Here is a 26,138-nt window from a genome sequence, read left to right on the forward strand (position 1 = left end):
TTAGGGTTAAAAAATACTTTTTTATAGAATCTAAAAAGTATTTTTTTTAATTGTCAGCTAGTATGCCTGATAAATTGATAATTATACTAGAGTTAGGTGACTCGTGCGGCACGCAGAGCTCCAGTTCAGCTAAGACTGAGGCCGAGGCACGTATACGGCCTATTGGTTGCAATTTAGCAGGAGCAAATAATGCAGCGTAATGTTTTGGGTACACATATACAACTTATCATTGAAAACTCTCGTTGCTCAGCGTCAGCGAATCTTCTCGACTTCCTTTCAACAGGTTGGCAGCATTCATCTTGCAAATTTATCACACAACAAAAGATCACTGTTTACTGCATCTTTTCTTTCCAATACACAATCCACAAGCCAAACATGTACAGACAGAAGGTTAAAGTAAGAACAAGGCCTTTGCTACAAGGATTACATGATTACATCATCTGTATGTGTGTAAAACCATCCCTAAAACAATGCACGTTGTACACTCCCGGCACAACAAAAAAACAAGCTTGAATGTAATCTGAGCCACCAATCTGGACCCAATCACTACCAACCTACACTACTTACAAAAATCACACTATATTTGTTTGTTTCCCATCTCTGTATATAATTACAAAGTTAGAGCAAATCTTGTAGCCTGACCACTCAGCTGCACGCAATATACAATTAATTAGCCTTGTGCTCATGGTAGCCTTCTATGTCCTACACCAGATTATAGTCGAAAACCAAATCCAAATCCAGGAGATCAACATGTTACGAGCAATCACCTCGCCGATGCACTTGGAAGTTGGAACCTATGTTTCCCCATGATTGATGTCCTATATATTTTGTACCAGATGATCCCCAAAACTCTTATCTTGGCACTCTTATTGTATCTTCTGAGTATCTCAAGCAAGAAGTGTACAGTGCAAACTGGCCGTAGCCAGGAGGGTGCGTTGTGATAGCACCTCTATGCTTCTCGCCCTTGCTATTAATTCCATTGTGAACAAGGCATCGTGTAAAAGAAAAGGTGTCATACAAGTAGCACAATCTTCTATTATTTCCCTATTTGGCATTTACCTGATTTTAGAAATGCTCCTTGTGAAACTCAAATTTTGACGTGCATCTGCCATTAAAATCATGGCAAAGATCGCTTAATTCCTGAGCCAGAACTGGAGCCCCACAGTAGAATACTCCTATACACAAACAAACACAATTACCTTCATTACAGTGATAAAAGATGATAGAATTGATACAAAAATTAATCAGAAGAACACAAGTACTTGAACTTGAGAGCCCCTCATTTTGCTTTACGTCTTGCTATTACTTAAATACCAAAATGACAGACTTAAGTTTCAAGTACTTCAACAGATCACGGCTACTCAATTTCGTACACCACCTCCCCTCCTATTTTCTGGTATATGCATTGTTACATGTCAAGAGAATTACAAATGTTGCAGTCATATGCACATGCTAGTCCCAGTTTTGTTGATCCAGAAAGTTCACATCCTGATGAGTATATCACAGCTAAATAGATTAAAAAAAGGATAGCTTCTTTAATTATATCGCAATATGATAACTTACCTATTTTAGCATAAGGATGTTTGGAGGCTATCTTAGAAAGAACCTTCTTAAAATTTGGCCTTGCAAAATGTGTACGGACCTGCAAAAAAAGTAATAGAATAGTTAAGTTCAAATAACAATGATGCAAATTATAGGAGTACAGCATGAGGTCAAGTGGTGAGACGTGACTTACTTTAGTTCCAGATACTATATCAACACCATTCTTGGCATGGTTTAGAGCTTGCAGCATAGTAATGAGTGCTGACCGAGCATCCCCTTCCTCGTAAACACTTGTGAGGTAGTTGTGCATCTCAATAATATTCTGGTATAAATCAAGAAGAAAGGTTGTAAGAAAAAGATGCAAAATAGAACATTACATTACTTAAAATATATGGCTTAGCTCACATAAGTTACCCACTTACCCTTTGATCTAGTTCAGCAATCTCGTTCATGACTCCTTTAAACCAATCAAAAGAGCCTTGTTCACGTGTCACCCAATAAAAATAAGCATTTGTTGTCTTCAAAACCCTCTTTGGTTTTGAGGTAATCCTCATAAGGGTGTCAAGATCAACATGTGCTTTATTGCGTCCGATTGGCGGGTAAAGATCACCTGAAGCTTCCTGCAAAGAAAGGTGAAGAACTTAATCAGTTTGTCCTGTCCTGTCTCTCATGGTCTTCACAGACGATATTATATAAATGCATACATAGATCACAGAGAAATGAGAATTACAACCAATTATATCTATTACTGTAGTTAGGCATCAGGAAGATGCAACTGAAAATACGATAAAGATCACTTACTTCCTCTTCCTCCATTTTGATGATGCTGTTGATAAGGTCTTTCAATATGCTGATAAAAGGCGTTGCGCCAATTCCTAATCCAACCAGCAGTAAAACATCATACTTGCTGTAGTCTTGCGCAGGAGAGCCATATGGACCATCAATCAACAATTTGGGTAAGCTGCATTCCAAAACAATGTCATGAAAATCCCCAACTGCACAAGCATATAATTATTGCTAAACATAGAGCATAAGCGTACGCTTTCTTGGTAGTCTCATCTGCTCTAAGGAGACCACTTTTCCCACCCACTGGTGGCTCACAAGCCGCTGAGAACACCCTCTTGAGCTCTCTTGTCCAGTCACCAAGTTGCCGAACATGAATGCTGAGATAGTCATCCCCAGGTGCCGAAGTTATTGAGAAGGGATGCCTGAAAGGGGAAAGAATCATTAAACATCTAAACAGCTATACTGATCTACCTACTCTACAAATAAGGTGTTCATAAACATGACATTTGCAATCTTATAAATAGAAACTCCAGGCGAAGCATATTAGGAAATAAGAGCATATACCATTCAAAGGGTGAAACAGCTGGACATTGAACAAACATATACTGCCCACTCTTATAACGGAATGTGGGAGGCTTAGACATCTGCAGTGTTAAAACATTACCAGGATAGATGGCCACCTGCAAATAAATAGTGTGTCAGAAGACCGTACACAAAATCAGTATGTAAATAGTGTAATACAATTTTGTGATGCATGTGTGCCACCTTCAACAGACGGACAGAATAACTGCCAGACCTGAAGAACCTCAGTGTCCTCTCCCCTACATACAAACAAACGGGCACTGCAAGATACATCCATGTCTGTAGGGAAGAATTATATTAGAAGCTTATGAAACTGTTCTGGTACACAGGTACAGAGAAAAGGAGAAATGAAAAATAATTCTCACCGTCCTTTTGTACCATATGCGGATAAGGTATAGCCACTCTCCATGAATTACAAGTGATATGTACACGATGATGAATAGATGGTGAGAATACCAGAAAGCGTTGAAGCCAGTTAATTTGTCAAATGGCTTTGGAAGCTTCACCAGGCTACGGCGGAACCACCTGGTTGCAAGAGTAAAAGCGATAATCATGCACACAAGCATGATTACCCCAGTTATGCCCTCCACTCCTTTGACCAGGGTCAAATATGTTGGCTTAGTTTCACCAAAATACTTCCCTAGTGGAGCATACTTCTCCTCCGATGAACCTATGAGCCGTGGAAAATCACATACAAGATGGAGCCCTCCATGAAGGATAACACCAACCACAATTGCTGCTGCAATAGTCTGCCATTACAAGAAGCAAAACATTCACCCTTAGCTGTATTCTTGCTCTGGGTCATTGTCAACATGTCACACAAATGTCCGAATTGGCCATGCTACCATATGTATTTTAATGCGTCTGTTTGTTTAAGGATGACACAAAGGCATTATCAGTGCCATTAAAAACCATATTATAATCATGGTTTATTTTTTTGCTTAGTAAAATTAAATGCATCTCGTGCATTCTAGTGAAAATAAGACTAAACTGAACCTCATGCTTCTTCTACTTCACAGACTGCTATATCCCATAGGAAGAGATATTTGGCATGAACTGTCTTAAGTGACATCAACTATACTATCTGCTGATTGATATGGTCCAATCATGGCTTATGTGCCCTCTGCGTGATACCAACCAAATGACTTTATATTCTCTTGTGCCTCCTTTAAGTTAGTTAGTCCATGCAATAATATACATATTTTGGAATGTAAACTGGTGATTCAGAAGCATATCACATACAGGCATGCTGTTAGCTGACAGGAATGAACTTGCATGACTATGATTCAATCAAGAAAATAATGCTCTCTAATGCAAGCGGCAAACTTCAAAGATGAACAATCACGAGCTTGTGTAGGCTCCTGGCTGTGGAGAACTAATGAAAATGACTATTTATAATAGGCTTAATTCATCTAGGATAAGCCAAGCCAGTAAAATTATATATATCAAAATAGAAACACCTTATCTGACCATGTTTTGTGGCTATTCATAAATCATAACCCATCTTTTAACATGCATCGATCATGATGTAAATGAGAGTCCAGTAGACCATGGCCCAAACTATTTGTCCTGATGGTAGGAGCATTAATGCAAAGAGTATGGATGAGCAGCCTATCAATAAAAGTTGTATTGTCCCCTTCATAGTGATGGACATAAATGACAAATAAACCCCACAGGTACAAACATGCATCATGCATAGTATCATGTCCTTAACCAAAGTATATGCTGTGTGCTGTCATATTTTTTTCCAACCAAATCAATTGATAAATCTTGAATCTACTCTGTGTTTTCTCCATGTTTTAAAGGACAACAAAGGAACAAAGATAGTCTAGTCGCTAACCTTGTGGAAGTTGATGTTGTCATCGAACGGCAATGCCCGTGCAGCCCTTGTATTCCTCAACCAAGTGATGGTGTTGCGGCATACTGGCAGGAGGATAATAGCCATATTCAGCTTAAGAGTCTCAGCAGCCCCTTTTGCAGTTGTTACACAGTAGCCCATCACGTTAAAGACATATCGGTGGCGGTATTGTATGAATTTCCAAATGAACAACCCAGCCATTATCCCAATCCACAGTGCAAGTACCCACAGGCGTTTCCAGTTGTCCTCCAGATAGTAGCTTAATTTGGTGCTTATTTTCCGGATTGGACTCCTTTTCCTTAGACCAGCAAGGTTCTGGCTTAGTGCCTGGCTTGTGTAGCTCAATGCTTGGCTATAGTTCACATAGGTATCTTTTTGCAATAGCAATGTCTCCAATTGCCAGAGCTGTCATGTCAACAAGTAGTGTTTTTAAGGATCACATAATTCTCGACGAGAAAAGGGGTGTCACATAAATGTAGTTTACTGTCTCAGTAACCAGTAAGCAGGTCAAACTGAAAAAACAATATGCCTAAAATAACACAGAGACTTTTCAAAGATATTTTCTGTTGCTGACAAGTGGGTTCTTCTACAATCCATGAACCAAAAAGAATTTCTGAACATTTAGAATGTTACCAAAATTATTAACTTACTACTGAAATTTAAAGTTTAGAATTCTTCTTAGTTTATGAATATGTTAGGCGTTTTACTTGCATATCGCTTCAATGCTTGTGATTGTCTTGTTTTCAATGATACAGAAGAACACATTAATATATTTTTTTTCATAACTACCATAATATCATCAGACAATAAGCTAATTCTCGTTGAATTAATTAAAATATGTCATGGTATCATCTCAGAAACTGCAGGTCATAGACACAACCAACATACAAGAACATTAATTACACTTCTTGCGCTCAGAAAATACAAGGCAGGCAAACGGTACACATCAATCCAAGGCCCCAAAGTCAAATGACTCACTAAAATGCAGAAGGTCCCCACAAGATTTTAATTGCATCTGGTGGCACACATGGTTCCCACATGAGTGCACCATACATGCTAAAATCTTGTAGAACATGCTTGCAATTATTTCATCCTTAAAAAGAGGGACACAGATTTGAATCTTTGAATATCCTCCTGAATCTTTTACATGCAGCACTTGTCTCTTATGATCTCCAAAAAAACGTAGAAGTCTAACAAAGACACGCAAGTGCATAATAAAACAAAATAAAATGGAACTTGTGAAATGCAACTACTACTACTGAATATCAAAGAATTAGTGCATGCTGTAGTATTTGGTGTTAAAGACATTGTATTTCTATACTAAAATACATAAGCAGCAATTGACATCTTATTGAAAGAGTGAATTGCCACCCCAATATATCAAGACAGTGTTGGTCTGTTGGACATGTAATCTTTTGCATGTGAGAATATTGCACAAAATCATAGCAGCAATTACTTGTTCAAAAGATAATATTGCATTATGTATTTATTTCATATGGTTATCACCAGTTGCCACAGCATTTTGGATCTTAAATAGATTTTGGAGGGACAAAAGGGAGAAAGAAAAATAGATCGGTGGAAGGATTTGGCTAGTTAACCTTCCTTAAGATTCTAACCATTAATTCTTAGCGTATAAACAGTTCCTAAATTGGATGGCCTTATTTCTTTTCATGCCAGTAGTTTTTCTAGGTTGAGAAGACAACATTTCAGGGCTTTAGAGAAACAAGTTAATGTAGCGCTGCAGGGTAAAGTGTATGAGTGCACATGCTGGAATATATAGAGTGAAAAGCACCATACATGCAATCTCTCGCATTTTTACAAAACAGTAAGTAACGGATTTATCTGTTTGAATGTTTCTCCTAAACCAACCTATTAACATCAGTAGCACTGTAGCAGTATGTTTAAAAAAGAAAAGAGAAAAGGAAACATCAGTGGATAGTTGTAGATTGTCAGAGGAAATCATGGAACCAACCATTGTGTAATTCTTTCTATCAGTGCTCAGACACAGATGGCAGAAGAAACATGCTAGTTTACCTCAATGTAGCCAAGCTGTTCGGGATCAAGTTCCTCCATGATCAAGGCCGCATATTCCTCTGCTTGCTCCTTGAGTCTTGACAGTTTATTAGCAGAAGCACTTAACATAATAATCTGGAAAAGAAAAAAGCCAAACCCCACTATTAATTTATTGATCACAAACCATCCTCACATATCGAGCAAGAAAAGATAAAAAAAACAACCTGTCTCGGCCCTTTACACAATGACCTCAGCGAAATGAATAAATTAAGCTCTAATCCAAAAGTTGCCTCTTTCCACGCATCATTTGAACAGATTATAATAATTACGCAGCATGACAGAAATGCCCCCACCAACTATACTGTATTAATCTTCAAACTTCCATCTCCATCCATAGTAGGAGTAAATTTACAACACACCCCTCCCATGTTCTAGAACAAGTTACCTCAATGTATAGAAAAAACTAGTGTGTGCAGACAGCCAGTGCGGGTGCTTTCCGGCCAGTTCGGCCAAGGGGGCCTCCATTAGTCAGGAATTCTTTTTTCCAAGCTACGCGTTCCATAATTCTTATGCGTAAATTCAGGAACACAAACTTGCAGACAACAAAAAACAAGTACACACACCTACAGAGCTGGGGAAATGGACAGCACAATCATCCAAATACTCCATAAACCAAAATATCCCAGGAAAACAGTTCGAAAAAATATGTCCCCAAAAGACAGGAAAATATGGAGTAATACAGGAAGTAAAAAAAAAAAAAGCAACCTCAGCATTGGACTATTATTACCTCTTTCACCTCAGCCTCCGTAATATGGCCATCTGCGTTCTTATCCACCCTGAATAAATCGCATACCAAAACGGAGTCACATTAACGGAACAAATCAATAATCAGTCCACAAATTGGTACGGCACGGTAGTTACATATCGAAGAAGATCTGGAGGCGCGAGTCGAAGCTGTTGTCGGTGATCTGCTGCCAGATCTCGCGCAGTTCTTCCTTGTTGATCTTGTCCACCTGCATCTGCCGCCGCCGGCTCAAGGTGTCGAACAGCTCCATGGCGAACTCCTTCGACTCCGTCATCCCTGCATCTCAAATGCAGCTGGGGAAAGTAAGGAGACTGGAATGTTTGGGAAGGGAATGGGGGCGATTGGGGAAGAGATTGACCTATGCATTGCGGGAAATCGTCGCGGGAGAGGTAGCCGTCGCGGGCGAGGCGGTCGAAGTTGGCCTGGACTTCGATCCACGCGTTGCTGGCCTTGTTGGGGCCGCTGATGAAGCGGAGGCCGCGGATCGCCCGCTGCGCGCCGGACTTGGTGCGGTCGAGCTGCGCGCGCTGCCGGCGCTCCGCGCGGGCCGCGAGGGCGGACTCGATGCCCGGCGGGGCGGTGGTGGTGCTCTGGGTGCGCGTGAAGCGCTTGGTGAGGTCCTGCGAGAACTGGCGCGCGCGGGCCATGGCCTCGGCTTTGAGCTCCTGCGAGAACTGCAGCAGCCGGTGCGACGACGTCCGCCGCATCGCCGGCGACCTCGACCGCGACGCCACCCCGCCAGGCGGCTCCGCCCGCCTCGGCGGCGCCACCGCTGACGGCGACGCACCCGACGACGACGCCGCGGCCGCTCCCCCCGCCGCCGGCTCGACGCTCCTCAGCACAATGGTGTCGTCCTCCTGCAGGTCGAGCGTCACCTCGACCAGCTCCTCCCCGTCGTCGGAGCTCCGGTCCGACCCGCGCGGCGACGACCCCGTGCTCAGCGACCGCGGCGTTGTCACACCAGACCCCCATCGCGGCCGCACCGGCGTAGTGCCGCCGCCGCTGCCGCTGCCGATTCCCGCCCTCATCACTCCCCCTCCTCCCCTCCTCGCACGCACGCAATGCGCCGCTCCCTTGGCTGGCTGGCTGGCTGGCTGCAGCTAGCCCACCACCAAACTAGTTTGACGATTCGGGAGGAAGATTAGATATACTCCTAGCTCACAGAACAGTCCAAGCGAACGCGACCTAATGCAACGCGGTTGCAGTAGGAGTAGTAGTAGCTTGCAGCCACCACCACCACTCTCCCGTTCTCTCTCTCTCCTGCGGAGAAAAGCACAGCCTCGTGTCGCGGACAAGCGAGTCCAAGCCGGGGCCGCGCCGCGGAGAAAAGCGGAGACAAGCACAGCAATATATCGGGAGCAAGCCAGCCGCCCAAAACATAACTCCGCGCCTCCACGTTAAAGCCGTGAGCTCACTCACTTGAAGCTAGTACACGAGGTGGATTCACGTTTCACATGGTGAGCCGTCGCGTTTGGTGGTGGTGTGACGATGAGAGGCTCGAGCCCGAACCACGGCGCGAGAGCGAAATTGACCCGCAACCACCGCGCGCGATCGCCGGCTTGTGGCTTGTGGGTTGTGGCCACGGGAGCAAATCCACCAGGTGATCGTATATTATCTGGCACGACCTTGCGCGCCCGGAGTGTCCGTCCCCTCGCGTGGGCTCGTGGGCATGCGTGCGCCAACCCATGCACTCCACCGCGCGCCAGCATCCGTGTGCACCGCATGCCGCGCGTTCGCGTCGGCCTCTCGATCGTCCGGTAGCACGGCGCGCCGTGGCGTGCCGTGCCGCGCATCGCGCGTGCGTGCGTGGCTGCGCGTAACGGGCGCGGGCGTGTCGGCCGTCGGGGTGGGCGTGACCTAACGTGGGCTGCGCGTAACGTGCCTAGGCGAGCGAGACGACTGAGATCGGTGCGCGCGGCTCGGCCGGCCAGTGCCGCACCTGGCAAGGCAAGAGCTACTACACACCAGTACACAGCCATGATGAGCCGCGAGCATGTGCGTGGCGGGGAGCGCCGTCCGGTGGCTGCCCACCCAGTGCGATATCACATCGGATCACCGGGTCGTCGGGGCAGGCAGGGCGACACCCATTGATTGCCTCGTCGAAACATTCATTCCTGCCTACGAGTAGTTTCCTCTCCAGCTCCTCGTGGTGAACAGCATCATTTCAGTTAGCTCCAGTGGAGCGCCTGGCCTGAAGCTGCCGCTGCTGGTGCCCGGTGAGTGACGCGAGCACTGAACAGAAAACCGCAGCTTCCTTCGTTAAAAAATGAGTGGTAGTAATAAATTTCGTCCACGATTTTCACGTAATTCTACAGCTCTACCGGGAAATTTCTAATCTGCTAGCTGACAAGTTCTACCAACTACCAAAGGGTTATTGTTCTTTTGTGCGGAAAAAAATTGGTGATCGGATTAAACGAGAATAAAATTGGTGATACGTAGTGCTTCTCTAGATTTACTGAGGCGACGAAAACAAGGATGAAACGAGGAAATTTGTATATTGATTACGGATATGAGTTGTTAGCATCTAATGATTTGCCTATTTGCTGATCAGATATTCAACTAACACTCTATGATGAGCCAGCTCATGGACACAAAACAAATATATACGTGCATCGAATAAATATCATGTTCTCAAAAAAATAAATATCATGTTGGTACGCAAAGAGATGAACAATTCTACAGGATCCTTAAAGAAAAACTGGAAAAACAGTGGTGAACTTAGCAAGGTTGGTCAATGGATCCCCTACGTCAATGACTTTGTCTTAGCAAGCTAGTAAGCACCATCATTGTAGGTTTATAACTAACCAAGGGAGCTTAGTGGAAGGATAGTCGATAGCTTACTCACGTCTCTTTGCATATGCTTTGCTCTTAATCAATAGATTCCAGCTGATATGATGATACAGAAATAGGCCATCCAGCATGCACAAGAATGAATGGAGAACAGAATAAATAAAGGGTCCTAGCTGACAATGCTATCGCATCCATGTTCTACCTCTGACTTTCCATCAGGGAGGCCTTGGATATAGTCATTTGGTATCACCTATCAGAGTTGCTTAACAATTTCTTCATTACTTCGTTGCAGGATTTAACCTAGAGTAACATTTAAAAGTACGACAGATTGCTAACTACAGATACCAAAACAAAGGAGAAAGTAGGCTCGAAATTTTTTGGTCTCTGTATTTTAATTTTGTTTCATGGGATCGGAGAAAAAGTGGTATTTTAGATTACCTAGATGCTGCAACGAGATTATTGGTGCTATTAGCAAATTCAACATGTACTATTTCTTAAGTAACTGTCGGTCAGTTTGGATACGGATGCAGGTATAAGATGTAAATGCAACATATATGAACATATTACCAGCAACCTGCAACAGAGCAAGTTTAATAGTATAGCCTACTACTAGCTTCAATTCATCTATAACCAATTCATACAATAGTTGCTTAATATACTATTAATATATGGTCCCACCTATCATATATCTAGGAGTCCGCGCTGTAGCTGGCTACAGATTTGTAGCCCACTACTTTTCTCTCTCATCTTTTATCTTATTAAATATGCTTATAGCTCACTAATAGTCTACTATTGTACCTGCTCAAAGAGTTTTATCTCAGCATTGGCTTCTGCTACTTGTTACTACTAGCTATCAGGTATTATGCCGACCTATATGTCCCTTTTTTTCCCATATGCTGAAATCGACTGCCAATTCAATGCGATTTGTTGAGCTAAGCTCTGGACAGGCTGTGGGTGACTGAATTTCTCGCCTCTAGCCCAAAGGCCTACGCGTACAGTAATGATCCAAGAAAGGATCAAACACGGCGGGGAGAAAACGACGGGTTGCCTATTGCCCGGAAGAGATCTCTTTCAATCCTTTTTTAGATTGTCATCGTCTTACCTAACGGCAGGTTAATCTCATGAGTTCCTCAGATGATGCAGAAAGTAACGGTAATACAACGTGGTGGATTGTGACCCCTCGTACAAACTGGTAAAAGTTTTAATACACAGAACTGGGATAATTTGCTAACATGTTTGGTAAAATATTCAGAAACCATTCCATCTAAAAGCAAAGATCAACCTATAGTTTTGTGTGTTGGGTTAAGTTGTCTGGGTCTTCCGAAAGCAGGGACAAGACTACAAGAGACATTAGAAATGTTCGAAAAAGAAGAGGCATTATAAGATGGGTAACTTGTCAGTTTGAGAATGACATAACAGATTTAACAGAACAGTTGATTGAAGAAAACAATTTTACAGAACATGGTAGGTTGGTACCTGGCAGCAGTACTAGGAAATGCCACGATTACGCAGGCACATCATATAGCAACATGCAAGCAGTGGTTGTCGATGAAGCACCTGTTTTTCTAAAGAAATATGATTAGATGATGCAATCCACTCACCAAATTTGAGATGTTAAGGTTACATGACTTCAGCTGGAGGAAAGTACGAAGAAAGAGTAAAGAGAACATATCAGTTTCCCATGTGATTAGAAAATAAGTAGCCACCTGGCTGCCTCCCAAGCTTATTATGCAGGAAGTACAAAAACAATGATAATCATCCATTCTGTTATATTTATCAAGGTAAACAGAGCACATTATCCAAAAAAAACCAACAATAACAGGTAAGAAGAACACATGTAACTAGGTGTTTCTCTTCCACAGCTTTCCAAACAGAATTACATAGTATTACAAATGCAATATCTGCCATTGAGTTTCCTGTACGGCTGCAGGCTGAAGGCAACAATACCAGTTTCATTCAGACGTGATTGTAACAAGACTTGGGGAGGTTTGTTTTAAAGAATACTCGCTAGCCCCTCCTTCTTAACAGGCCTATTTCCAGGGAATGCAGTGCGAGAGACGTCGACAAGAGCTTTGAAGCTGTATGGCTCATGCATCGACAGCTCTGAAAGTACCTTCCTGTTGAGTTGGATATTCTCCTTCATCAATCCATGCATGAAATTGCCATAGTTCACCTGGGGTAGTCAGTTAAAACAGTATATTAGACATAGGGCCTGCAGTGCGCGACCTTGAAATCCAAGAGTTATACTTTTGATAGATTATTCGGCCTATACTCAAGGATAAAAGAGCGATGGATAAAAAAAATGATGTCCTTGAGACGTGAGACACTGAGACTTCAAGCATAACTGGATACGCAGTTACATACCCCATGGATTCGTGTACCAGCATTGATGCGCTCAATCCAAAGAGACCGCATGTCCCTCTTCTTGTTGCGCCGATCCCTGTATGAGTATTGCAATGCTTTCTCCACCCTCTCCCTAGCAATCCTTATGCAGTTTTTTGCCCTTCCCCTGAATCCTTTTGCTAACTTAAAAATTTTACCCTTGTTCATCTTCGAGTTCCTGGACTGTTGCACAATCTTCTTTTCAGGGAACTGAAACATCAAAATTGAAAAATGGACAAACATTAGAATTTAGTATGAATTAATCATATAGGCATTCGGACTACACATACATCTGGCTGACATTTATCCCCAACTAGGTATGCATAGAAATGAACCATGCCAGAAGCCCAGGAGACTATTTTCCTAAATAGCTTGTTATACAACACCTTGCAAAATTACTTAATCTAAAATTCTAAAACGCTGCTTATTATTCAGAAGATTAGTTCCCTTGGTTCTGCTCTATTGGTTTTACACAAAACCCAGTAACAGCACAAAGTAAAAAATCATCCCACCCACATCAGCATGTGGTAGTTCACGCCTCTAATATATACTCCGTATGATTTAGGAACCATGACAAACAATGTGCCATCACGAACAGATCTGATTAAAACATGTACAGGCGCACTTGGTTATCAGTTATCACAGATCTCACACGAACAGGGTTTTACCCCAAAATAAATCCAATGCACTGCTAACCATCAAATGACGAGGTAAAATCTTTGGCCAGTTCAACCGGCATAATCTCACAGAACCAAGGCACTACTCCAGTAACAATTTCTGCATTACTCCAGTAAACATTTTCTGCAGCAACATCAGAAAGCTCCTTCGATCCAAACCCACACCTAAGACTCTGACGAGCTCCAATCGCTGAAAACTGGTCCAATTCGACCATAAATTCCCCAACTGCCAGTTAATCCCCCACCCCCCAAAGGTCGTCGTCCGTGCCTAAAAGCCTAAAACCCTACCTCTGCGGCTTCCGCACAGAGAGGAGAAGCACCGAAAGCTCTTCCAGCCAGTACAAAGTAGAGCGAGGGAAGCGGAAGAGGCTTACCTGCTTCCTGGCCGGCGATATCCCGCCCGCGGTGGCAGCCGATCTCCGCCGCGCGAGCGCTCGCTGCGACGGGTTGGTGAGAGGGCGGCGCGGAGGGAGGCGGCTCGGCCGGCGGCGAGATGGTTATGCGGAGCTTAAGTGGGCCTTAGCTGGTCCGTCCTTCTTCCGTAGCCCCTCAGCTGAGGAATTCATGGGCCAAATCTAGTGCCTTTTATTATTGCATGGGCCATAAGGCGGCTAGATGTTTGGGTTTGGGCCTCCCCTGTCGAGAAATTTTTCTGTGGAGACGGATTGAGGTGTTTTAAGTTTGCCTCGTGGGTGGTTTAGGTTAGGTTGTTCACTTTGTTTCCCAAATCACAATTTGGTAATGTTAATTTTGATCTATTTTGCTAGTACTAAATTTTGTAGTGTTGATTTTGTTTGCTTCGATGTCTTTGCCAAATTTTGGTAGAGTTTTAAGAGAGAAAGCTTCTATAGAACTGCTAAAATTTTGTAAGGTAGTAATGGTTAAATGTGTTTAATTAGTTTGTTGTCTTATTTAAATTTGGTGATGTCAAAATTTAGTAAGGTTGAAAGTGGAAACAAACTGAATAAGGCTTAAGTTTTCTTCATGTCCCTCATCTTATGGTCGAATTTCAATCACAGTAATTCCTCAACCGCAAAGCCGAATATAACGCATCCCTCATCTCCCAATACCAGTGGAAATGCCATCTCAAGGTTGTATTCAACCCGGTTTTTAGTTGACGTGGTGCTTATGTAACACTCTAATAGAAAAATTATGATGGACCTCATGTATCAATGTAAATTTCTTTATGACATTGTAAATTCATTGGGATTTATAGAAAACAATGATTATTAAATACATATAAATAATGATGACGCTTTCTCTCGTGGCCCGATCTTCTGGTGAGGGGGATAACTCTCGCTTTGATCGAGTGCGACGTTTGCGACGTGGCTACCAACCAGAACAAGTCCAGGACGCCGTGCAATCGCTACACCACAAACGATGTCGTACCAACCGTGACGCGCGGTTGATGATCCCTGCAATGCAAACGAGAGAACACTGCAAGAACAAGATAAGATGCAATCTAAATATTGCGAATAGAGAATTAAGCACAAAGGAATATTTGCGATTGAAGTGGTAGATCTAATCGACCCGGCAAATCAACACACCAACTATTGGGGGCTCTGAATCTATAGTCGCCGACTAATCGAGCGAGGACTAGAGACAAGGTGAATGGCACTTGGCAAAATTCAACTAAACAAAACCCAAATGTTTTTGAGGATGTACAAAGCTATTTATAGAGGAAAATAAAGCTAGGGTTCAGTGTTAATTCGTGGAGGTGGAGGGTGACACTTCCGAGATGGGCCTAGTCTATTACAAGGCCCAAGGCCCAAGTTCGGTTTCAGCAACAACACTGTCTTGTTTTGGCGATTCCCATTGACTCGAGATGAATTTGGACATGAGACCAGATGCGTTTGAAAGGTAGCGAGATAAGCTTTCCATGAAGTCCAAGATCACCCAAATCGGAGTTGGCATGAAGGCGCTAGGTCCGTTTGAAGTCAGTGCTGTCTTCGGAGGCCGAACTGGACTTGGACTTGGAATTATCATTGGAGTGTGTGAAGTTATGAGCGTATCCGACGAAGTGATGTCCTCATCATCCTCCCCTTCTTGAATTGGAGTCGTCCTCGACTCAATCCCATCTTCTTGATTGTGTGCACTCTCTCGTCCATTGGCCATCCTTGGAGGTATCTCATCGTGAAAAACATCCTCATATTCCTGCAAAAGGTTAGTAATAGCGGGTGGCAAAGAATATAAAGTACTAGGAGCAGTAGCCAATGTGAGTATAGGATCTTTGCAAAATAGAGCATAGCAACAAGAATCTGGCTCATCTAGTGCACAAATATTATATTTAGAAGCCAACAAAGCACCCTTCAACTTAATTTCATTCTTTGTGGTACTTGGTTCTATTTTACTAGTTGAAGCAAGATGTTTAGCAATAATTTGATTTTCACTTTTCACTTTCTTTTCACATTGAAGTCTTGCAAGATCATCTTTCAAAGCAGCGGCTGGAGTCATAGAATGCAAAACAACTCTTTTACCATCGAACATAAATTTATATGTATTAGTCCTACCATCAAAAACAACTTCTCTATCATATTGCCATGGTCGCCCCAAAATAACAGAACAAGCTTGCATATGCACAACATCATATTCAATTTGATCATGGTAGGAGCCTATAGAAAAAGGTATTTTAACCAAGCGGGTTACCTTCATCTTACCACATGTATTAAACCACTGAATATGATACGGATGTGGATGTGGATGGGTAGTCAAGTCAAGCTTCTTGACCATCTCTTCACTTGCTAAATTGTTGCAACTCCCGCTATCAATAATCATTTTGACGGTATGGCCTTTCACAAGAACTTTGCTTTGGAACAAATTGTGACGTTGGTTTTGCTCTTCACACTTCTCTTTAGCACTAAGTGCTAGCTTGACAATTAGGCTAGGATACTGACCTAGCGACTCTGGATGCAAATGGACTTCCTCGATGTCATCATTATCTTGTCCTCCTGCGTGGTCAGTGGCAGCTAAAGCATATTCATCATCACAATCACTAGCAGAAGTATACTCACCATCAGCATTCACAAATAGAGCTCGCCGATTTGGACAGTCGCGGGCAATGTGTCCAATGCCATGGCACCTATGACATGTAATATCACGTGTACGTCCAGTGGAATCTACTGAAGTTGCACTCTTGGCTGGAGTCTGAACTGAAGCGTTTTTGCTTGTTTCTTGAGCATGGGATGGCGTGGAGGTAGCTGGACGAACAACAGTAGTAGATTGACGTGGTGTTGACTGTCGTGTGGAAGTAGCACCTGCAGGAGAACTCCTATGCTTGTTGCGTCCCTGCACTTCTCTTTCAGCTTTGCAAGCAAAATGGAATAATCTATTCATGGTATTGTATTCTTTATATTCAAGAATATCCCGAATCTCTCTATTAAGACCTCCATAGAACCTAGAAATTCTAGCATCCTCAGTTTCTTGCAAATTACATCGTGACAAAGCAATCATCATCTCTTGATAGTATGTTTCTACAGAATTGGAACCTTGTCTTAAAAGTTGCAGTTTATTTAACATGTCACGAGCATAGTAAGAAGGAACAAATCTAGACCTCATTGTACGTTTCATATCATCCCAGGTTCTAGGTCTAAGTCCTCTACCACATATATCATTCCACCATAGAGATGCAAAGGAGGTAAATTCACTACTGGCAGCTTTAACTTTCTTATTATCAGGAAAATCATAGCAAGAGAATTTTTGCTCAACAGCTAGCTCCCAGTCTAGATAAACAGAAGGTTCAAACTTACCATCAAAAGAAGGCATAGTAAATTTTACCTTAGATAAAGGATCATCTTTGTCCCTAATTCGACGTCGTCTTCTATTTCCAACACTCTCGTCTTCCTCCTCATCATCAGCAACAGATTGCTCTTCGTCTTCATCGTCATATCTTTGGTGTCGATGAGCAGTGGCACCTGCACCTTCTTCACCTACAGCCTCAAGTAAACCAATGCGTCGCACAATATTTTCATGTCCAATATTTATATTCTGAATGTTTTCAGTTAATTGTTTATGTGATCGATTCATTTGCTCAATTTGATCCACTACTTTCACCAGGCTTTCACTTAAAGTTTTTAAATGTTTATCTGTGCTTTCCTTGTATGATTTACTATTACGCATCAGCTCTTCATACCAATTTTCCATGCCCTTCAGTTTATGTGCTAGATTCTCCAGTGTTGGTTCGTCGGAACTTGTACCTGACATCGTTAGCAAGCAAAAGAAACTCACAAGAAAGTGTCAGTTCCTAACAATCTATATATATGTGGAGCTTTTGAAGGCACTCAACACTCAAGCATATACCAAATTCTTATAATGTTCTCAAAGAATGCAAATCAGGTCAATCATCGTGGCTGGTTCGTGGCACAATGACACGCTTGATGAGTGGAGCGATTGCAAAGCCGGACCTGTAAAGGTTAGTAGTATGTGGATCTTGGTAGGCTTAACTATATCATAAGGAATAGCAAAAATCAAACAGATATGCAAAATTGAATAATAATCCAAAGTATTGGTCAAAATTGCTGGCCTAGCCTAGACTCAATCCTAGCTCAAGCAAGCAAATGATCACACTCGGACCAAAACAACTCGCTATGTCAACCAACTCTCTCCAAGAAATCCACAATTTTAAAAAAATTCCACCCTTTCTTTTTTTTTCTGATTTTTTTTCTCTTTTTTTTTCTGATTTTTTTTTGGTGCGGCTCTTTTGCTTCTTTTTTTTTTCTTTTTTTTGCACCTTCTGCCTTTTCTCTATTTTTCTTTTTTTTCTTTTTTTTTTACTTTTCTATTTCACAAATGGCAGCTATCAATCGAATTGGATAACATGCGTGTGCACCGAGGAATTAATCTGCACAAGGAAATTCTATGCATGTGTACACCCAACAAACTAGGAGGCCGAGATTTGCATGCACATGGAATCAGGAAGAGACGATGGAAATTACACAAGTACTCATGCATGCATGCATGCGCAATCAAGTAGGACAGCAGATTATGTTCTATTTTTTTTTCTTTCGGCGTCACTTGGTTGCACGAGAAAATCAAAGAAGAAACAAAAGGAAGCAGATTTTCCCTAATTATCTGACACATGCAACCAAAAAAAATCTCAATGAAACAAAACCTCAGCTCTCAAACCAATCTGTTACTAATCAATCTACTGCGCAACTTTCTCTATGGCGGCGGAACTGCGCGACTTTCTGAAACAACGCTAGAGCAACATGCAACCCACACTTGCAAACTAAATCCGAGACTAATCTAGGGCTTAAACCAGCACTTGACTCGACAGTGGATCAAAACTCAATAAAGCAAAAACTGAATGAAATTGCGTGGCTCAAAACTAATGTTTGGTGATGGGAAAATAATATTGCGGCTGTATGGTAGACGATGGGAAAAAAATTACAAAACTAAAATCCTCACCAGGCAACTAAAGCTTTGATACCAACTGATGACGCTCTCTCTCGTGGCCCGATCTTCTGGTGAGGGGGATAACTCTCGCTTTGATCGAGTGCGACGTTTGCGACGTGGCTACCAACCAGAACAAGTCCAGGACGCCGTGCAATCGCTACACCACAAACGATGTCGTACCAACCGTGACGCGCGGTTGATGATCCCTGCAATGCAAACGAGAGAACACTGCAAGAACAAGATAAGATGCAATCTAAATATTGCGAATAGAGAATTAAGCACAAAGGAATATTTGCGATTGAAGTGGTAGATCTAATCGACCCGGCAAATCAACACACCAACTATTGGGGGCTCTGAATCTATAGTCGCCGACTAATCGAGCGAGGACTAGAGACAAGGTGAATGGCACTTGGCAAAATTCAACTAAACAAAACCCAAATGTTTTTGAGGATGTACAAAGCTATTTATAGAGGAAAATAAAGCTAGGGTTCAGTGCTAATTCGTGGAGGTGGAGGGTGACACTTCCGAGATGGGCCTAGTCTATTACAAGGCCCAAGGCCCAAGTTCGGTTTCAGCAACAGCACTGTCTTGTTTTGGCGATTCCCGTTGACTCGAGATGAATTTGGACATGAGACCAGATGCGTTTGAAAGGTAGCGAGATAAGCTTTCCACGAAGTCCAAGATCACCCAAATCGGAGTTGGCATGAAGGCGCTAGGTCCGTTTGAAGTCAGTGCTGTCTCCGGAGGCCGAACTGGACTTGGACTTGGAATTATCATTGGAGTGTGTGAAGTTATGAGCGTATCCGACGAAGTGATGTCCTCATCAAATAAAAACATGAAAGATTCGTATACGTATATATTTGCTCGAACAAATTACAAGGTGCTAGCTGAAGCACATATAAAGTACATTTTCTGTAAGCTTTGTGAACATCAGGAGACATGAACGTGTAAATATCTAAGTGATCTATATATTAACACTATCACTTGACCGTGTGTACATGTATGTATGAGTAAGCAGTAGTAGCAGTGTAAGCACTATATGATGGGAGGTAGGACAACCCTTTTTTCCTTCTCTTTCCCATCCGAGTACGTATAATTAATTTGGCTGTATAGATCGACTTAGCTTGTCAAGTTATATATGCAGTTTTGTGCACGATTAGAGCTTGATTAGAAGTGGATTACACGGTTGATTAATTAATTAATTTATTACAGCTGCGAGAGGAGCTGGAGCTGCCTGAGAATGGGACTGAGCGCTTCCATGAGCTTCTCGCACGGGTGGTTGTGGACGCCCTCGTACGTGGTCACCACGATGCCCCTGTCCTTGGCAAGGCGCTGCACCTGCTTCTTCACGTTGCAAGTGTGGTGCGTGCACCGGTAGTAGCTCCTGTGATATGTCTCGTCAGTACTTGGCATAATGACATCCACGTATATGAGTGAACAGAGTTAATTAATCATGTTGTACACTTGTACGTACATGAGTGTAGCTAGCTGATTATTTTTGAACGATTTGCAATGGATGCACGAAGTGCCATGGAACACGTATATGCCTACCTATTGTTGACTAATGGTGCACCCCTATCCCTTTAATTTAAGATCTTTATACTCTGTTTTTTTATTTAACATGAACTATAGAGGAAGTATGTTAGTATATGTTAATAAGTTACAATGATAGGCCAAATATGATACTATTATAATAGGAAAAAATACGAATTACCCTCGCCCCTCCGAACTATTGCAGTAGTACGATTTACCTTCTAAACTACAATACCAGACATTTGACACCCCAAACTCTTAAAATCGAATAAATTACCACCCTAACTAGATTCGAAGCGGTTTTCAGCCTACGTGGCACACATGTGGCGATACAGTCAGCAAAAACAAATAAAAAACGGTGGGGCTCACCTGTCAACACTTTTTTTCCTCTCCTTCTCTGCCTCCCCCCTCTCTCTCTCTCTCTCTGTGTGAACAGAGGAGGCGGCGGCAGGCGAAGAGCCGAGGACGGTGGCCGGAGGGGAGGGGGGCAGGACGATGGGCAAGGAGCCGAGGACGACGGCCGGAGGGGGCAGAGGCAGCTGCGAAAGGCAACGGCGACGGCGACGGTGACGGTGGCGGGACATGGAGCAAGACGGTGGTGGGATCCTCCTTCCTCCTTCCCCCTCCTCGTCTCGCGCCGCTGCCCACCGCCCGCCTGCCGCCGACTGTTCGTTCGTCCCGGCTTCCCCTCGGTAGCATGGGCGCAAATGGCAAAGACACGGTGGCGATGGCGGCGGCGGGGGAGAGGCCCATGGGGGTGGCGAGGGTCGTCACGGTGGCGAGGCTCCCCCGGACGACGGTGGCGCTCACGCTGTGGCTGCGCGGCATCCGGGGGGAGAGAGAGAGAGAGAGAGAGCGACCGGGGAGAGAGAGAGGTATGACAGGTGGGCCTAGGAAGGGTTTTTTTTTGACTGGATTGCTACATTGGCGCCATGTGTGCAAGCTTAAGTCAAAACCGTACAAAATAGTATCAAGGGGGGGGGGGTAATTCGTCCGATATTAAAAGTTTAGGGTGAGCAATGTCTGGTTTTCGGGTTCAAGGGGTAATTCGGTCGACCGCGATAGTTCAGGGGGGGGGGGGTAATTCGTACTTTTTCCAATATAATATAGGCTAGCGATGTACCCTTCCAATCAATAATGTCAGTGGGCCTGTTCAGCAAGCTGGCTGCGACGGCTGCAACTGCACCGTGTGCGTGCGGCATTGTTGGTGTCGGCTGCGCTGCAGCTGCAGAACAGGCCCAGTACTCCCAATATATGCTCTCTCGATCTGTTGTGCACTCATGGCACCATTGCCTCGCCGCCCTAGCGTAGCTTCCTCTATATCCTACTAGGAGTTCCCCTCTCCTTCCCTTTCTCCTAAACACCATCCTACCTTTTACCCTTACTTAACTAACATGCTGTAGAGAAGACAAGAGCTTGTATGAATTGGAGAGCATGATGAACTGATGCATGAATTTTCAAGCGGGATATATATCTGAAGATTAAAAAGGCATTATATTTACACCCCCCCCCCCAAAAAAGTTCATTCAAATGTTATTTATCATCTCCATTTCTTTGCAAATATTCGAAACTTTAGGATAATTTACATCTATACTTCTTTAAAAAATAGTACTGGTGGTGGTGAGTGGTGAATCTTTCACTACCCCACCACCAACTCCTTACCCTTTTGGAGTAAAGAACATGTGGCGCCAAAAGTCCCACATGTCAACCGCCCCACCACCCTATCTATTTTTTTAGGAAGGAAATATGATATTGTGAAGCTGTATAACCCATATATTAGTCATAAATATATGTAAAATTTAAGAAATGATGTATAAAAAAATAATGATAATAGTGGCTAGGTTAATGATCATTTCATCAATTAAAATATCGTTGCAACACACAGGCAATATTATAGTTCCTCAAGAATTTGTGTAGTAACTCTTTTTGGCCCTAATTAAGCCTCTCATCACATAACCCCCTCCACCCTTCCGGCCTTCCCCAATATTGCATGGTTACCTTGCCAGCTTGCCTACATCGATCGGCAGGGCTTCCCTCTCTCCTATCCCTCTCTCCTATAGCTCCTGCTCGCTGCCTCCCGTGCGATCAAGCCATGCATCCTCACCATGTTTTGCCTCGCCCTTCGATGGCTCACACACTATTGAATCCTCTAAACTCACCAATCAACTCCCTCAAACGTACTATATATTGACATTATCCATTAGCCTCATTCTCTTGCACAGCCAAGGATGTGCCATTGTTGCCTTCGCCATCAAGGCTTTCATTGTGAATCCGCTTGCCCTATCCCAAAACTAGCCACCCCAATCTCAATAAGCTAATCCAGCTGGTAAATTTTTGAAGTCATTAAATATTGATCATCTGTAATTCTTCTCTATATCTCTCCATATCTTTCATACATAGGCTAGAGTCCATGACACATGTCTGTATTTTCATTGGATCCGTAATATATATAGGTGACAGATTTTCTCGAATATATTATTTTATTTTACTAGCCAAATACTCATACACTACGGATTAAAACAAAATAATATTAAAGGTTTTTGGGACAATTTCATCCCTGTAGATCTTATATTGTACAGATGAAAAATATGATAGAATCATATATGTAGATGGATTATTCTATAACATTAAAATACATGAGTAGTTGGTAGAAAACATGATGAAGTAGGCGTGGAATAAAAAAAAACTAGATGAGGTGGTGGTGGTGATGGCAGATTCACTGCCACCAGCATTGCCCTCTTTTAAAAGGAGCATAGATTTGTTTTCATTTTATAAACTGCATTGGTTTTATGGAACTATTTATTTTTAGGCACTTGAAAAATATGAACAAATTTCAACCAGTTTTTGACGGCCTAAATTGAGCCAAAAGATTTGTGCGCTACACTAACCTTATCATATTCCCATTTCCTACTATTCCACAACTCACTCACTAATGTGAGTCACGTACGGGCAAATGGTGTACATCGAAGATCACACCTCCTTATTGAGCGCCATCGTCTCCCCTACGTTAAAGTACCGCCCCTAACGTTGATGACACCGAAATGTGCCAACAACACCCGTAAGCTAGGACAAGCAAATGGGCCTCGTCTCCGCTCCCTCCCCTCCCATCTCCTCCTCTGGTACTCCCCAAACGAGGCAGTGGCGAGGTGCACTAGCGCCACCATCTTCCCTACCCTCGCTGCCAACCGTACCCACTAGGCCACTACCCTTCTCCAACTCCGTGGCTCTGGAACGTCTCGCCATCTGTCTTTCTTCACCACTCACAAGTAACAATCATCACTGTAAAGGGAAACACCCCTCCACCTCCCCTCCAATTTCGACCCCACTACAAACCATAATCTGTAGGAAATTTTTATCGTCCAGCACCCCCCCCCCCGAGGTACCAAATCTGGGCCGTTCGTTCGGTGAGATCTAACGGATATGATTGCACAGTACCTCGCGGTACCATTTTTATCCCTGGCACAGTACCGCTTCACCAGGTGCGGTGGAAGGGTAGCGAGGTCTTTTCACATCATTCTGTATCGATCTGAAGGTAACCCTAACAAATCCCTTGGTTGCGGCAACACCGGCGCAGACGCCGACAGATGCTGTCGAGGCTAGGCAAGACTGAAACGGCGGCAGTTTGCTTCCGGCGATGTATGGTGGCTGCTCCGGCGATTTAGACCACGGCGTGACAGCCTTCCCCCATCTGGGATGGAAAGCTTCGCTTCACTCAAGTCGGCCAAGACGGCAGAACGAATGATTTGGGGCGCGATTTTTTGGCGGCTAGGGTTTCGGATTTGGGGTCGAGGTTTCTTCGGCGGCGCTAGCTCTCGAGTCCGAAAAGAAGAGGGCGGCGCTCTTGTGGGAGAGAAAATCGCGCTACGGGATAGATGAGGAGGACAAACAACGCTTCTTTCCCTTTTCCAATCCTACCCACGCGAAATCAACGGCCGGATGGGTTTTGGTACCGCGTGGTACATGTACCGAGCGGCAGGGTTCACAGTTCCGACGAAAACTAGTTGAATTCTGCAAAATTTCAACATTTCGATACGGCTCGGAATTAAGTTTCAATTGGAATTTCGAAGGTTAAACAATAGATTTAGTCGAAATTTATCGAAACCGATCGAAATTTATCGAAAACCGTGATATCGATGGGGGGCTCGAAATTTAGTGGTCAACTGGTAATGTAAACCCTGCCGAGGGGTATAAAACGCAGGTTCTCTGTTGCAGTTTGGGTGTTGTCGACGTCAGAGAAGAGGAGGAGCTCGTCATCGCTATAATTGAAGAGAAGATGGCCCGTCGTCGTAATCTTCACCGGAAGGTTGCCCCTCCTCCCTCTTTTGCGCTCCTAAATCCAGTGCCAGGTTAAGGTAACTAAAATTCATAGCAATTCCTTTGTTCTAGCCTTCTAGGTATAGTAGCCCCATTAATTAATGCATTTTCAACGTCAATATTGTCCATACGTACGTGTAGATGCACAAGCCATGAATGGATTCATGCAATATATATCATGCATGAGTAGCCTGTAGGCCCTGTACACGTTAGCCGCTAGCTAGAAATTAAGAACGCAATGTATATATAATATACCTGGGGAAGTCGCTGTTCTTGACGGCCTTCTGCCCGTACTTCCTCCACCGGTAGCCGTCGTCGAGGATGTCGTTCTCGCTCCTCGTGTGGAACGCGAACCTCGGCGTCCTCCCGCCGCCGCCCGCCTTCTTCCCGTTGCCCCTCCCACGCCGCGTGGTCGTCGCCGCCGCCGCCGCCGCCTCCGTAACGCCACTGCTCGTGACGGTGCTGCTCCCTCCGCAGCTGCTTTCCTCCGCCGCCGCCGCCATCACGCCTCCGCCAAGATCATCCTCGCCCACGCCCGCCGCCGCCGACCCCCCATCTGGGAGGATCAGCGACGACGCCCAGTCGTCCCCCGCAGGGCTAAGCGCCGCCATCGACGACGACGCGAGGTAGGCGGCCGGCAGCTGAGGAATCAGCAGGCGCCCGTGCTGCTGATCGCCCGCCGCCGCCTCTAGTCCGTCCATTGTTAGCGCCGGCCGGCGAGGTTAACGTCGTCGTCGATCAGAGGACGGACGGACGGACAGGTGCACGGCGGCGGCGCGCGGTGAGTATATATAGGCGTAGGGGAAAAAATGTGCAGGTGCAGCTGCGAGGGTTAGCTGCGACTGGAAGTGGAAGGTGAAGGGCGGTGTGAGCGGGGAAGGTGGGGGTGGGCAAGCGTGCAAGCTGCCTTCACCTCTCCCGCGTCTCAAACTGTGTACACCAAGCTGAGAGAAGAGTGAGCAGCCATAGACCGATCAACCACCTCAACTACTGCCGATCTACTGATCTCTCTCTCTCTCTCTCTCCGTAAGCGTGTGCAGATTAAGGCGTCGTCAACGGCACGAGACCGCAATTAAAAGATTGTTTACGAAAACTACTACGTTGTGCATTACGTGTCCACATGCACACGCACGCACGCACTGGTTAAACTAAATCGTGGTGTAATTTGTAATTAACGTGTAGGGTTCAGGCAGGTTTGTTCGCCGAACGAGGGAGAGATATCAAACCGTCGTAATCGTTGTATTATAGTTTTTGTTCACGTAGTGTTGGTTTTATATGTGTCATGCGTGGTCAATTGCGTCCGTTTGACCCTGTCGAGTACTTAACAAGAAAAAAAAAGAAAATATATATTTTCATTAATATTTTGCGTTTATATACCTGCATGAAAAATATTTACACAAATATACCTCTACCGTATAACAGGGACACAGAATTAAGGTGGTGCCGCTCTTCCATACCGCGGGAC

The 26,138-nt window shown here is 44.0% G+C and overlaps 3 protein-coding genes across 5 annotated transcripts; all 3 read right to left on the reverse strand.

Annotated features, from left to right (window-relative positions):
- Nucleotides 1-158: 158 nt before the first annotated feature.
- Nucleotides 159-8,898, reverse strand: LOC127773202 (respiratory burst oxidase homolog protein A-like). Of its 3 annotated transcripts, none has more exons than XR_008017536.1 (15): nt 7,945-8,897; nt 7,703-7,862; nt 7,569-7,617; nt 6,803-6,916; nt 4,751-5,173; nt 3,276-3,659; nt 3,094-3,189; nt 2,893-3,008; nt 2,583-2,750; nt 2,344-2,503; nt 1,965-2,162; nt 1,736-1,864; nt 1,564-1,642; nt 768-1,175; nt 159-649 (listed from the first exon to the last, which is right to left on the reverse strand). XR_008017536.1 is itself a non-coding variant. In XM_052299230.1 (15 exons), the coding sequence occupies exons 1-14, from the start codon at nt 8,612-8,614 to the stop codon at nt 1,066-1,068; spliced, it is 2,856 nt and encodes a 951-aa protein (XP_052155190.1). In that variant the 5' UTR covers nt 8,615-8,898; the 3' UTR covers nt 159-967; nt 1,060-1,065. The 3 variants fall into 3 exon arrangements, 2 of the variants coding, with proteins under 2 accessions (XP_052155190.1, XP_052155189.1); XM_052299230.1 differs by having other exon boundaries at nt 159-967; nt 1,060-1,175; nt 7,945-8,898; XM_052299229.1 differs by having other exon boundaries at nt 160-1,175.
- A 3,216-nt stretch (nt 8,899-12,114) lies between these two features.
- On the reverse strand, nt 12,115-13,950 carry LOC127773038 (uncharacterized). Its single transcript, XM_052299047.1, has 3 exons — nt 13,810-13,950; nt 12,741-12,968; nt 12,115-12,549 (listed from the first exon to the last, which is right to left on the reverse strand). Exons 2-3 carry the CDS (start codon nt 12,924-12,926, stop codon nt 12,370-12,372), a joined length of 366 nt encoding a protein of 121 aa, XP_052155007.1. The 5' UTR covers nt 12,927-12,968; nt 13,810-13,950; the 3' UTR covers nt 12,115-12,369.
- Nucleotides 13,951-19,654: 5,704 nt separating this feature from the next.
- On the reverse strand, nt 19,655-25,532 carry LOC127773106 (probable WRKY transcription factor 24). Its single transcript, XM_052299123.1, has 2 exons — nt 24,929-25,532; nt 19,655-20,210 (listed from the first exon to the last, which is right to left on the reverse strand). The coding sequence occupies exons 1-2, from the start codon at nt 25,372-25,374 to the stop codon at nt 20,033-20,035; spliced, it is 624 nt and encodes a 207-aa protein (XP_052155083.1). The 5' UTR covers nt 25,375-25,532; the 3' UTR covers nt 19,655-20,032.
- Nucleotides 25,533-26,138: the final 606 nt, after the last annotated feature.

Source organism: Oryza glaberrima, chromosome 5 (genome assembly GCF_000147395.1).
Source record: "Oryza glaberrima chromosome 5, OglaRS2, whole genome shotgun sequence".
Classification (NCBI taxonomy): domain Eukaryota; kingdom Viridiplantae; phylum Streptophyta; class Magnoliopsida; order Poales; family Poaceae; genus Oryza; species Oryza glaberrima.

Coding starts and splice junctions, on each gene's coding strand:
- LOC127773106 (XM_052299123.1), bottom strand. CDS start 25,374: ATGGACGGACTAGAGGCGGCGGCGGGCGATCAGCAGCACGGGCGCCTG. Junction 20,211..24,928: donor AAGAACAGCGACTTCCCCAG/GTATATTATATA, acceptor GACATATCACAG/GAGCTACTACCGGTGCACGC.
- LOC127773038 (XM_052299047.1), bottom strand. CDS start 12,926: ATGAACAAGGGTAAAATTTTTAAGTTAGCAAAAGGATTCAGGGGAAGG. Junction 12,550..12,740: donor CTGGTACACGAATCCATGGG/GTATGTAACTGC, acceptor TGACTACCCCAG/GTGAACTATGGCAATTTCAT.
- LOC127773202 (XM_052299230.1), bottom strand. CDS start 8,614: ATGAGGGCGGGAATCGGCAGCGGCAGCGGCGGCGGCACTACGCCGGTG. Junction 3,190..3,275: donor GCATATGGTACAAAAGGACG/GTGAGAATTATT, acceptor TCTTCCCTACAG/ACATGGATGTATCTTGCAGT. Junction 2,751..2,892: donor GCTGTTTCACCCTTTGAATG/GTATATGCTCTT, acceptor TTCCCCTTTCAG/GCATCCCTTCTCAATAACTT.